Raw genomic sequence first — 13,181 nt, forward strand, 5'->3', positions numbered from 1 at the left:
AGAGGCAATATGATATTTTCTGTCTTATTATCTATCCCTTTCTTATTGATTACAAACATTCTGTTCGCTTTTTGACTGCCGCTGTAGATTGAGTGGATGTTTTCAGAGAACTATCCACAATGACTCCAAAATCTCTTTCTTGAGTGGTAACAGCTAATTTTGACCCCATCATTTTATATGTATAGTTGGAATTATGTTTTCCAATGTGCATTACTTTGCATTTATCAACACTGAATTTCATCTGCCATTTTGTTGCCCAGTCACCCAGTTTTGAGAGATCCTTTTGTAGCCCTTTGCAGTCTGCCGGGGACTTAACTATCTTGAGTAGCTCTATATCATCTGCAAATTTTGCCACCTCGCTGTTTACCCCTTTTTCCAGATCATTTATGAATATGTTGAATAGGACTGGTCCTAGTACAGACCCCATGTGTGATACCACTATTTACCTCCCTCCCGTTCTGAAAACTGACATTTATTGCTACCCCTTGTTTCCTATCTTTTAAACCAGTTACCGATCCATGAGAGGATCTTTCCTCTTATCTCATGACTGCTTAGTTTGCTTAAGAGCCTTTGGTGACGGACCTTATCAAAAGCTTTCTGAAAATCTAAGTACACTATATTCACTAGATCCCCCTTGTCCACATGGTCAACCCCCTCAAAGAATTCTAGCAGATCGGTGAGGCATGATTTCCTTTTACAAAAACCATGTTGAGTCTTCCCCAACTAATTATGTTTATCTACAGTATGTGTCTGACAATTCTGTTCCTTACTATAGTTTCAATCAATCAGTTTGCCCAGTACTGAAGTCAAGCTTACTAGCCTGTAATTGCCGGGATTATCTCTTGAGCCCTCTTTAAAAACAGGTGTCACATTAGCTATCCTCCAGTCATTTGGTACAGAAGCTGATTTAAATGATAGGTTACAGACTACAGTTAGTAGTTTCACATTTGAGTTCCTTCAGAACTCCTGGGTGAATACCATCTGGTCCTGGTGACTTATTACTGTTTAGTTTATCAATTTGTTTCCAAAACCTCCTCTAATGACAATTAGTTTGGGACAGTTCCTCAGCTTTGTCACCTAAAAAGAATGGCTCAGGTTTGGGTATCTCCCTTACATCCTCGGCTGTGAAGATCGATGCAAAGAATTCAGTTAGTTTCTCCACAATGGCATTCAAGCATGGAATTTCTATCCATAAAAATTCAATGGTACAGTCAGATTAATTTAAGATTTTTACTATATTTGACTATGTTTTCTGTCACATATACTGCCACTTTCCCACCAGCATAACCTGCTCTGTCATTTCTACATATTTTGTACTGTGGGATTACCATGTCTCATTATCCTCTGTTCCTGTCCACTTTTCTCCAGCCCTTAGTTTTAAAACACCTCTATGTCCTTTTTAATTTTACACGCCTGCAATGTGGCTCTGCATTTGGGTTTAGGTGGAGCCCATCCTTCTTCTATAGGCTCCTCTTTTCCCAAAATGTGCCTCTGCTCCTAATAAACCTAAATTCTTCCGCTGAACACCATCATCACATCAAGGCATTGAGAGCCTGCAGTTCTGCCTAACTGGCCCTGCACATGGAACTGGAAGCACTTCAGAGAATGCTACAAAGGAGGTCATGGGCTTTAATTTCTTATCTAAAGATAAGCCTAAATTTGGCCTCCAGGATCTCTCTCTTATCTTTCAGTACATCACTGGTACGTACATGTACCATGACCACCGGCTCCTCCCCAGCACTGCACATAAATCTATTCACATGTCTCTGTGGGGAAGGTCTTGGTGGATATCAGGAAACATTATTTCACTAGGAGGGTGGTGAAGCCTGGAATGGGTTACCTAGGGAGGTGGTGGAATCTCAACCCTTAGAGGTTTTTAAGGCCCAGCTTGACAAAACCCTGGCTGGAATGATTTAGTCGGTGTTGTTCCTGCTTTGACTAGATGACCTCCTGAGGTCTCTTCCAACCCTAATCTTCTCTGATTCTAAGAACTTAGCAACCTTCGCACTCAGCAGGCAATTCACCATGCAGTTCTCCCAGCCATCAAAAACCCAACTATCTATGTTTCTGATAATCAAATCCTAACAGAGATCTCCTTTCTTGGAAGGATATCCTCATTGTAAGAGGACATCATCTAGAAGGGGGGGGGCTCAATTATGAGATTGTTTCCCTCCACTCCAGCTTGATGTTCTATTTCCCCAAGATTTTCATCTTCCTCTACAGCAAAGAGACTAACAGACTGGGGGTGGAACTGCTCTACTGTCTCCCTGAAAGTCTCATCTGCGTACCTCTCTATCTCCCTTAGCTCTTCTAGTTCAGCCCCTCTGGTCTCAAGAGCCTGTACTTGGTCTCAGAGGGCCTTGAGTTGCTGGCACTGAATTCACATATATGCCACCTGCACACAAGGCTGCAATCATGCTGCAATCAGTGCAATAATCTGTCTGGGATTTTAAAAAAAAGTTGTTTCAGACTTCACAGAAGAAATTAAAAGAATGGGGGACGAAGCGGAGAAGAGAGGAAATCCTTCCCTGGTGGTTAATCTGGTTACCTAGTTTTTTATACCACACTCATCACCATGGTTTCTTAATACACTTAAGTGAACTCCAGAATATCCCTAGGGAGTTTGAGTTTAAACACATGATTGTGGTGGTGTTACTAAAGGAAGATTAATCAAAGTAGTGAGTTTTTCATTATGTTTTGATTGCACTGAGATCATTCCACTGTCCTTCAGACATGAGCTCCACAATCATGTAAGTATTGTTTCTATTGTAGTTGTGTGATTTGAGTCTGAAGAATGTAAATGGTTATATCGACCAATTTTCTAGTTTGTGCTAGCCAAATCATAACTCAATACTATTTTTGTTGTCTTACATCCTTATATTCTTAGCTGCTAGTGTTAAGGATATTTAATAAACTCAGGAAAACTAAATTCAACTTGAATCCTTTTCTTTAGTTAAGCAATTGAAATTAAAAGAACCTTAGGAAAGGTGGTACAGGTAATCAATTAAGCACTTGCTTAAATAAGGTTAGTATACCCTATCTTTCTTACATACCTCTACATAACATTGATCACCAATGTCTAGACAAAAGCACAAACTAAGCATGATGCTTAACCTTCACTACAAATTCCTCATATTTTGTGTATGTAATCCAACTCCATTATATTATTTTATGTGTGTGGTAACTATAAATATATGGTGCACCTATTTCTCAAAAAATAAATTATAGTAACTGAGCATGAGGAAACAAGCATATACCAGCTATAACAAACAATGCTCGCTCAGTGTAACAATCTGTCTGGTGCACACTATTGTGCAGCCACTCCAGACACACTAATTTCAATTTTGTTTCTTCTGAGTTAATTAAAATTTGTTTTCTTTATATTTTCATTGCACTTTATACTGTAGCAAGTAACCTACTTTACATCCCTCTGCACATCTGCAGCAATTCTCAGAAGATTCCCGTGTGTGTCTGTCTCTCTCTCTCTCTATATATATATATACACACACACACACAGTGTGTACACACACACAACATTTTAAATACGTTCAGACCCCAGAACTAGATTTTTCCTATTGCACTGAAGCTCTGTGTGTCATTGTCAACAGTGGTACAACTGTACAGAATGTTCTTAGGGGGAAGTATGTTCAAAACCCAACCTCTATCTTATTTCTTGTCTTATTGTATTGCCCTCTTCTTTTTAATTTGAGTCCCGTCCCTGCTCCAAACTCCCACCAAAGACATGACAATACGACCTACAGCCTTGTCACATGGAAAAACAACTTTGGCAGATACACAGGACTACAAAGCCCCCTGAAGAGCACTTGAATCTTTCATCTTGGATTTGCTCCACTGGGATTAGGCTTCCCTACAGATGCTTCTGAAGCTCTAAAAGCTAGCTCATATTAAAAACCCCAGTAATTTGGAAAAATCAAGAACATTTTAGTGGCATCACCCACTATCTTCTCATTTTATAATCCTATGCCCAGTAGTAGCACCTATCCCACAGCTGAGAATGCAGACAACCTTCTTAGTGAGTGTTATACCATTCATGTCTGTAACCAGATGTCAGGAAGCGTACAAATTATTTACACATTAGATAATTATTTCAACAGTTAATCCTTTTTACTGTAAAATAAAAGCAGCTATGTTTTAACAAACTGGAATAATCATCCAACATGTAATTTAAAATACTCTAAGGGAGTGCATGACAGGAACACTGGAAACTGACTTGATTAATATCAGGACCTTTTGTTTTTAAAGGGCAACCAGAATCCAATTATTGCCCTCTCATACAACAATTTCACATTTCAATTTGAATAGAAACTAGCCTTTGAGAAGGGGAGTTGATCTAGGATGGGCTGATTTTTTCTTAAGGTTGATGTGCAAGCCTCTCAGCCTCAAATCTGTGACATCAGTTTATTAAATTAAAAGCCTCTGTCTAATCAGCAGCGCAGCATGATGGCATGCACTACTTCGTATTTTACAATATATAAGCAATTTGGCATTTAATGTCAAGAATTTGTTGAACTATTTAGCAATTTCTCAACTAACATATATTTCCTATTTTTTTCCCCTCCCCTCTTTCCCAGGAAGTTTACCAATGCGCAGAGCAAGTCAACTGCTTCCAAGATAAGCTCCTGGTGGCCAATTCGGGTGACTCCCAGATCCTCCAGTTCTTGGTGAGTAATACGTAGTAGCTGGTCCCCACTAATCTTCTCTCTCTCGAAGTTCTTAATATACTGCTGCAAGCAATCATCAAGACCTACAAGAAGAGAGGGAAAGGGGGAAAAGTTAACAACATTCTGGACTTCACAAATAAAAAGTCAAACTAAAATGGACTAAATAAGCAAAAGCCCATGAAGGATAAGCAAAATGTTTAAGCATTAAAAAAAAAAAATCAAAGGATCTAATTCTATGCTGCATAGAGAGCAGAGAAGGTGGCTTTATGCCACCTTTGCATGCTCCAGATTATTGGCTGCTCCTAGGGCCAAAACAGCAGCCTTGGTTCCTCCATTTATGGCAGCCCTGAATCCCTGTAGTGCCATGTGTTATGCATGTGAATCTGGCACATCTCCTATGCCAGGTCTTCCAAAGACAGCAGCCTAGGGTCACTTATGGCAAACCTATGCTGCTGGGAATCTTCCCTGGCCAGCTGCAGTGTGTTAATAGCTGCCATATATTAATAGAACAGTGTATGGTGGTTGGAATAGGGGACAGACTCTGTCCCAAAGAGTGAGCAAAACTATGTGGAACATGAGGTTTAAGACTTAATTTGAGTCTAGCTTACTACATATTTTTGCCTGCAGCAAAACCCACCACAGTACTTGACATTTGTTATAGTGGGTTTTTTTGTTTTGTTTTTTTGGACTAGTAGTCTTTGTTGGAGAGGCCCAAAACTGGCAGAATTTATGGGGAAGCTTGTGTAACCCTCACACCTCCTGGGCGTGGTGTTCTGTCTCCTCTAGTGGCACTTAGAGATTAAGGAGTCTGCTCTACAGCCTTAGCTAAGGGCCATGTGGCTTTTAGCTCATGTAGCGGAGACTCATGCATTTATTCATAGATTGATAGATTCGAGGGCTGGATGGCACCTTGAGAGGTCATTGAGTCCAGTCCCCTGCCCTCATGGCAGGACCAAATACTGTCTAGACCATCCCTGATAGACATTTATCTAACCTACTCTTAAATATCTCCAGATATTTAGCTCCAGAGAACCCAGGTTCAATCCCACCCGACAACCCGGTAGTTATAAGGTGTCCTATAAGTTACTTATCATCTAGAAATTCACTATGTAAGATTTAATAAAACTCCTAGTTAAGTACATTATATTTAGAGTTACCTGGAGCCATTTAGTAGCATTACTTAACAGAAAGCAATATCCATAAACTAATTTGAAATGAACTACCTTTACTATAGAGACAAGGTGGGTAAGATAATATCTTTTATTGGACCAACTTCTGTTGGTGAGAGAGACAAGCTTTCAAGCCAAACAGAGCTCTTCTTCAGGTCATACACCTCACCCACCTTATCTCTCAAATATCCTGGGAGCAACATGGCTACAACTACTGTGCATATCTTTACTATAGACATTTTAACAAATAAACAAAAAAATCACAAGACGTAATGGGAGTTTCCGCCATCCTCATCTTGATATAAAGGAAATAAGCAATCTGCCCTTTAATAATTATTACCTTATTTGGGAACGAAAGACAACACTTTTACTGAATAATCAGAAAAATAAAAATCTAAGTAAGACAGCATGTGAGTGCAAGAGCCCATATGTCTGCTGAATAAGAACTTCACAGGAGTCCCAGGTTGTACAGAAAATTCTATGGGGTTTTGTTTTCATTTTATATGATTTTTCTCTCTTGGAGAGCAACTAAAACATCACACACACGGCCATAATCTCTTCATGCATCTTAAATCCTTATACTTCAAACTACAAAAACAAACCATACATAATCATACCATGTAAATAGGAAAATTTTATCTTCCTCTCTGATTTTTAGACAGCAAATCCCATTCACTTTCCACATGAAAGTAGTCTGGGCCTGTTTGAGGTTCTGAGCATAACTAGGTGCAGATACATCTAATTACCTCAGCTCAGAGAGGCTTTCAAGTGGAGTTCTGAATGGTCCTGCCAGGATTCAGTCCTCAAACCTCTATGCCACGATGTGGCCTCCCCCAGCAGCACTACTGGGTCATGGCTGCAGGATCCTATCCCAGCCAAAGCAAGAAGTCTGCATCCCAGCACAAGTACATTTACCTAGAATATGTTCTATATACTCCAGCCTGACAGAGTCTTCTGTGGAGGACATCACATGGCTTATTTGTATTACAGTACACTAGAAGCCCCAACCAAGATTAAGTCCCCATTGTTCTAGACACTGCACAAACACACAGTTCAACTCCAGGCTACCCTACAGTTTAACTCAAATTGCTGATCCAAGTTGCCATGTCTTCACTGCTATTTTTTTGCCCAACTTAGCCAATGCAGGTTAGCTAGCCTGATATAAGAACACACTTTTCTCCTCCTCCCCCAACAGTGTAAACAAACTCATAGAGGCACCACACCATCAACCTATCATTTTGTGCCCTCAGCACTCCTTTTCCCCTTCTAATTGAGTAGCTGTCCACTTACTGAAAGAGACACATACAGCAACATATTAAGAGAAAAATAAGCATTTTAACAAAAAATGGTGTTCTTACTCATTTTACACTGAATACTCCTTCCACCTTCTAATTCTTGAATTTATAGGTTTGGCTCTTGGAAAGCTAAAAATGTCCCCCTATTCTCTAGTAAGGGAAAAGGCAGTAGTCTGGTGTTCAATAATGAGAGCTGATGTAATAAGTCTCTACCCTCTTATCTCTTGAATCAATACTCAAAAAAGGGGAGAAGGAATTCTGGATTGGTTAAGCTGGAACCACTGAGGACAAATGGTAGATCAAAAACTCTATGCTTTGGTTGCCATCAATAGATAAAAGGGATGATTTAAATGAAGTAGAAACACTCATGATCTGCCAAGCCAAAACAATATGGCCTGTCATTTTGGATGTGTTACCACATTAGCCAGTTCATTTGATATTTATTAATTATTATTAATTGTTGTTGTTACTAGTAAAAGGAAAGACAAGAATTGATGCTTTGAGTATCCAAACTTCATTAAAGAAAAAAATGTATAAAAAGTGTAAGATTATAAACCAGGATACACACCCGTGGCACAGTGTGTGTGTGTGTGCACGCGCGCATGTTTAAGAGGATCCTGCTTCTTTCACAGAATATAGACGCTATTACCTCCTCCAAAGGTAGAATCCCTATTTCTAGTCCAGAAGTGTCAATTCTATTTGTTCCCATCATTTGAACGGGAGGTCCTCAGTTCACCCAAGTGCTGCCATATCCTTCCAGGACTCTCACTACCAGTTACATTCAGTATAGAGACATGGGGAATAAAGTCCAGCACTGTTATATGATACATACGTAGCAGCACTTTCTCCCTGTCACTTCCCTTGCAAAAAAAAGGCCACCTTACATTCCTACATTCCAATTTGTGCAGGTGCTGCCTCCCTTTGATGTAAACCTTAAAGTACAACTAAAGTTGAGAAAAGGATTGATCTGAGGCCTTGGCTACACTGGCAATTCACAGCGCTGCACTTGCTGCGCTCAGGGGTGTGAAAAAACACCCCCCCCCCCGAGCTCAGCGAGTGCAGCGCTGTAAAGCGCCAGTGTAATCAGCGCCTGCAGCGCTGCACGCTCGCTCGCAGCCCTGCAAGCTATTCCCCTCGGAGAGGTGGAGTACTTACAGTGCTGCGAGAGAGCTCTCGCAGCGCTGGCGGCGCGACTACACTTACGCTTCACAGCGCTGCCGCGGCAGCGCTGTAAATCCGCAAGTGTAGCCAAGGCCTAACTGTATTCAAAGATTACTGACTCACAAAAAGCATTTATTCAGACCCACACATGCACCACTCCCCCAAACATATGAAAATAGTTTTCACTGAATTTTTCTGAATAATCCATATTCACATACTTTACCAGAAAGCTGTTAGAGGCCTTGTTAGGCTTTTGAAATTTGAGAATCGCATTTTCCAAGTTATTTCACATCTGAAATCTCTCATATAATGGCACATGTATTTTTTTGAAAGGAACTAAATACAGTACTTCAAACTGTTGGCAGAACATTTTTTTCCTGACGCTACAACATGAATTATATATGTAAAAAAATGTGTTAAAACAGATTGCAGACATTTGATGTCTTTTCATAGTAGGCCAAAAAAAAAAAAAGGCCAAGAAGTACTTTTGCTATTTCTTCATTTAACGGTTCCCACATTGCTTACGTAGACTGTGTGGGAATAATCAAATTAAACATTGATGTAATCAGAAAAACTAGTTTCATATCACTACCAGCTAATAATACAAATTAAGAATGAGTCATTATAGAGCCATTCAATAAACATATAGTATATGTCAGTTCTAAAGAAAACTGCATTCAAATAGCCTTTTTTTTTTTTTTGCTGTGCTTCTTGTATATTTTTAATTGTCACTCAGGTATAAAAGAGACTTGTACAGACAGTCTGTAGGGAGAGAGAAATGTAGGCAACTGCCTGCCTCACCAAGTTCATAAAACCAAGGAAGAGCAAAGCCATAATTAAAATGTAGGACTACAGGACATTTTGAGAATAGTTTGCCACAATAATGAATGAGCTGCATTTCTTCCTATTATCCCAAATTAGAACATCCTTTCTAAGTCGCTTATTTTTGTCATTCTATTTCTTACTTAAATAGCAATCGAAAACTAGGGCCAGATTTAGGGGCAAGCGACTGCCTGTGGTGGCTGGGATTGGGGGGCACCAGGCTCAGGGTGCTGTTTTTGTTGTTAGTGGCAAAAGGGAAAATAGAATGTTTGAAGTAAAATGTTTCAGGTATTCCATATGTGGACTCACTATTCATTAACCTCCTAGAATGTTCTAGATCTTTGTAGAATCTCATGGAACCTTCCAGACTTTCTGAGAACTACATTTTCCTTGAACCTCCTAGAATGTTGTCAGCCGTGCCCTTGTGGGTGTATAAGGGGTGCGGTGTCACCAGTCAGTCAGTGAGATACAAGAACAAAGTGAAGTAAGAGCCCAGTTGTGGTACTGTAAACCTTGTTTTATTGTGTAATTGTGAAAGTGTACTTGTGTTTTAAGACTTGAAGAGTGTAAGTAGCAACTAATAAAGGACATATTTAATGAGATGCCAGAGATATCTGTCGAACCCCTATCTACGCAACAAGAAATACTGTTACTTCTTTCGCCATACTTAACAGAATGTTGGATGACTTTCTAGGACTGCGGAACATAGACTTTTGCTCTCCCTAATACTGTCTGTTTTCTCCCGTAGAAAATAAAAGATGCTGAGAAGCTGCCTTGATTTCATTGTGGCCTACAGAGACAACCAATTTGGAGATGCCATCACTATGCCAAAGAAATGAGAGAAAACATAGGAGTCTGTCTTCAAGGAAACTTGTATTCATTGGAAGAAGAGACAGTTTGGTTCCAAAATCAGAGATGAGATGATTGGAAGCTCAGAAGAAAAATTCAAGAGGGTGTTTCTTTGCTCGCTCATTGACACTGCTTGAGTGTCCATCAAAGAAAGGTTTGGATATATGAAGCACCACAATAAGATCTGGGCAGTTTTTTATGACTGTAAGCTGCTGACAGACAGGAAAACACTCTTGAGCAGTTGTACAGACCTTCATCGGACTCTGACACATGAGGAACGTTCAGACATCATCAATGATAAAGATCTCCCTGTCGCATTGGACAATGTCCGTCACATTTTGCAACACGGGAAGCACTCACAACTCCAAGTTCTCCAATTCATTCATGATGCAGAGTTAAAGGACATTTTTCCTAATGTGTGGATAGCTTTGAAGATTCTGCTCATGCTGCCTGTCACTGTTGTGAATGGTGAGCGCAGCTTTTCAAAGCTCAGGCTCATTAAAACATACATTCGATCGATGATGGCCAACAAGAGACTGACATTGCTTGCTGTTTTATCGTTTGAAAATGCCATTGGTCAGTCTTCGTATCTCTCTGAAGCTGTGCTTCAGTTTGTGTGAGTAAGGGTGAGAAAAGTGACCTTTTGAACTAAAGGATTACAGTTAACATTCTAAGGCTGTCACCTACTGTAACACTATTTAATGTTGGCCCACCCAATGTTGACACACAGTTCAATTGCTTGATATTAGTACATTTTAGTTATTCTTAAAATTATAAAAACTTCTATAAACTTAGAGGAAACCATTTTTTTATTTGCTTATATACGGTGTGAATAAATTCAGATTTACAGATCTTAGCATGCAAATTTATCATCTTATATGACAGGATTAAATCATGCATCAAAGTCATGAAATGAGCTAAAAATGCAATAAAAATAAGGTATTCAAAAGGTTAACAAATCGGGGCCGGGGAGGTTGGGGACACAAAGCTTTTCAGTTTTGGGTCACTTCAGTTGGTATTCCAGTGGCCCTTTTAACAGAACCTGGGCATTGCCTGCATTCTCCACCCTGTGTAGAGGGGTTTGTTGTCTGATACCAGCAATACCACCCAGCGATGAGAGTCCATGACCCCCATGTCGCCCAGTAGCAAGAGTCTGTGGCCAGGGATAGGGGAACCTGAGCCCTCCATACTTCACTGGGTTCCAACCCAGGCCCCACTAAATAGTAGTTCACATTGTGTGGCCTAAGGGTAATACCTTTTATTGGATCAACTTCTGTTGGTGAGAGAGACAAGCTTTCAAGCCACACAGAGCTCTTCTTCAAGTCTCTGTGTGGCTCAAAATGGTCCAATGAAAGATCTTGTCCCTCACCCACTTGCTCTCTCTAATATCCTGGGACCACCATGGCTACAACTACACTCCATACAGAGTTAAAGTTGTCAGCACAATCTTTGGATCCATTGTGCATCTGTGTTATGGCTGTATGAAGTTTTTTCCTACCAGAGGAAACAGCATGCACATAGTTTTTTCCTACCAGAGGAAACAGCATGCACTTAGCAAAGTACCACAAATGAACAAGGAGACAAAGTAGTAAGAATTAATGTTTTTATTTTTCCATTTTGTTCTATTCTTTATCAGGAGAAGGGAAGCGATATCCTATAGGAGTTGAAAGGAACAGTAGAGAAAGTATGGGGATCTTCACATTAGACTGGATCTAGGAAGCAAAGAAGTGTGATTGGGGCAATATGAAGGGTTTCAGTAGAAAGGTGGGATGAAATAGGCATCCCCCCCTTCTCTGATATTACACTCCTAAGCTAAATTCATGTCCTGTCCTGCCAACGTGATTAAAATTTCTTCTGTTTTCATGCCTGCAGAGTTTGCTCTTGACATACTTGAAAATTCACACTCCTCTGGGTGCTATTTGTTTCAATATACCCACCTGCCAACTCAGAAAGTTAGTTTCGACATTGCCAAAAGTTCACAGCTAAATCCATTTTCTTTTTTTGTAAGGAAAACTTAAAATGTGGAGAATACTGCTAAATGCAGTGAGAAGACCCAAATTTTGCAATTCCGTCCATATTTCTATGAAAACCAAGGATCAATGTCCCTGATTATTATTATTCTCAATGTAAGAGATTATCATTGTTTTATTTAGGACTGTTTTATTGGATTATAAATGATATATTGTTCAACATACAGCTGTGGCCTTTGCACACCAAAAATGCTGAAGCATGCTGAAAGTTTGTGTGGTTGTCAATGGGAATAGAAATGTCTTGGAGGTAAAGGGGAGAGGGAGGAAGAAGCCTGCCAAACAACCCACAGCAGCAAAAGTCGGGAATCCTTTGAATGAAGCCAACTTTAATACCATCTCTCATTTGGGGAATGCAGGCATTTACTCAAAATAGTTTGCTCTGACTGGCTGCAAAGTGGGAGGAGGATGGTAGGCATTCATCATGGTATTTGATACTTTAATTTGAAAGATCTTCTTTGGCTGGTGTTGGAATGGTTTAAAGCCTCAGCACAATTTGAGAGTTTAGTTATAAACTAGAGATAGACCAGAAACTACATGAAACATCTGCATACACCTCAATTTTGAGGAAATTTAGATCTGGATCCAAATTTGCAAGCTAAGCTCATCATTACTAAGAAAAAAATGTTTTTTTTTTAATAAATATAGTTTAGTTGTTACATTATATATATAAAAAAAAAATCCTCCAGTAAGGTGTCCAAGCATTATCAAGCATGCTTAGCACAAAGTGAAAATATCTACAGATAGTTTATCACAGTGAAGCTTCCATCATGCCCTTAAAACTTTCCCTTATAAAATTAATGTTTTCATAAAGAATGATATTGAACTTGGCACATTAGCAAGTGAATTTGTATTTACAGCCTAGACCAGAGGTGGGCGAACTATGGCCCGCGGGCCACATCCAGTCCGCGGGACCATCCTGCCCAGCCCCTGAGCTCCCGGCTTGGGGAGGCTAGCCCCCGGCCCCTCCCCTGCTGTTCCCCCTCCGCCTCAGCTCGCCATGCCGCCAGCGCGGCGGCATGGCTGGCTCCAGCTGGGCGGCACGGCTCAGGGGCAGATTTAACAGTGAACACAGGGTGTCCTGGCATGGGACCTCCCCCCAACACAGGGAGCCCCAGGGCCGGGCACTCAGGCAGCTCAGCACCGGCACATCTCCTGCGGGGGGGAGGGGCTGCA

The 13,181-nt window shown here is 40.4% G+C and overlaps 1 protein-coding gene across 5 annotated transcripts in view; it reads right to left on the reverse strand.

Annotated features, from left to right (window-relative positions):
- CNKSR2 (connector enhancer of kinase suppressor of Ras 2) overlaps positions 1-13,181 on the reverse strand; it is a 355,628-nt gene that overhangs the window by 289,223 nt on the left and 53,224 nt on the right. For all 5 annotated transcript variants that reach the window (XM_054006269.1, XM_054006250.1, XM_054006260.1 and 2 more), the window contains exon 2: positions 4,602-4,765. In XM_054006269.1, the coding sequence (XP_053862244.1) occupies positions 4,602-4,765 (164 nt within the window). The remainder of the gene's footprint in view (positions 1-4,601; positions 4,766-13,181) is intronic.

This window comes from Malaclemys terrapin, chromosome 1 (assembly GCF_027887155.1).
Source record: "Malaclemys terrapin pileata isolate rMalTer1 chromosome 1, rMalTer1.hap1, whole genome shotgun sequence".
In the NCBI taxonomy this organism is placed as follows: Eukaryota; Metazoa; Chordata; order Testudines; family Emydidae; genus Malaclemys; species Malaclemys terrapin.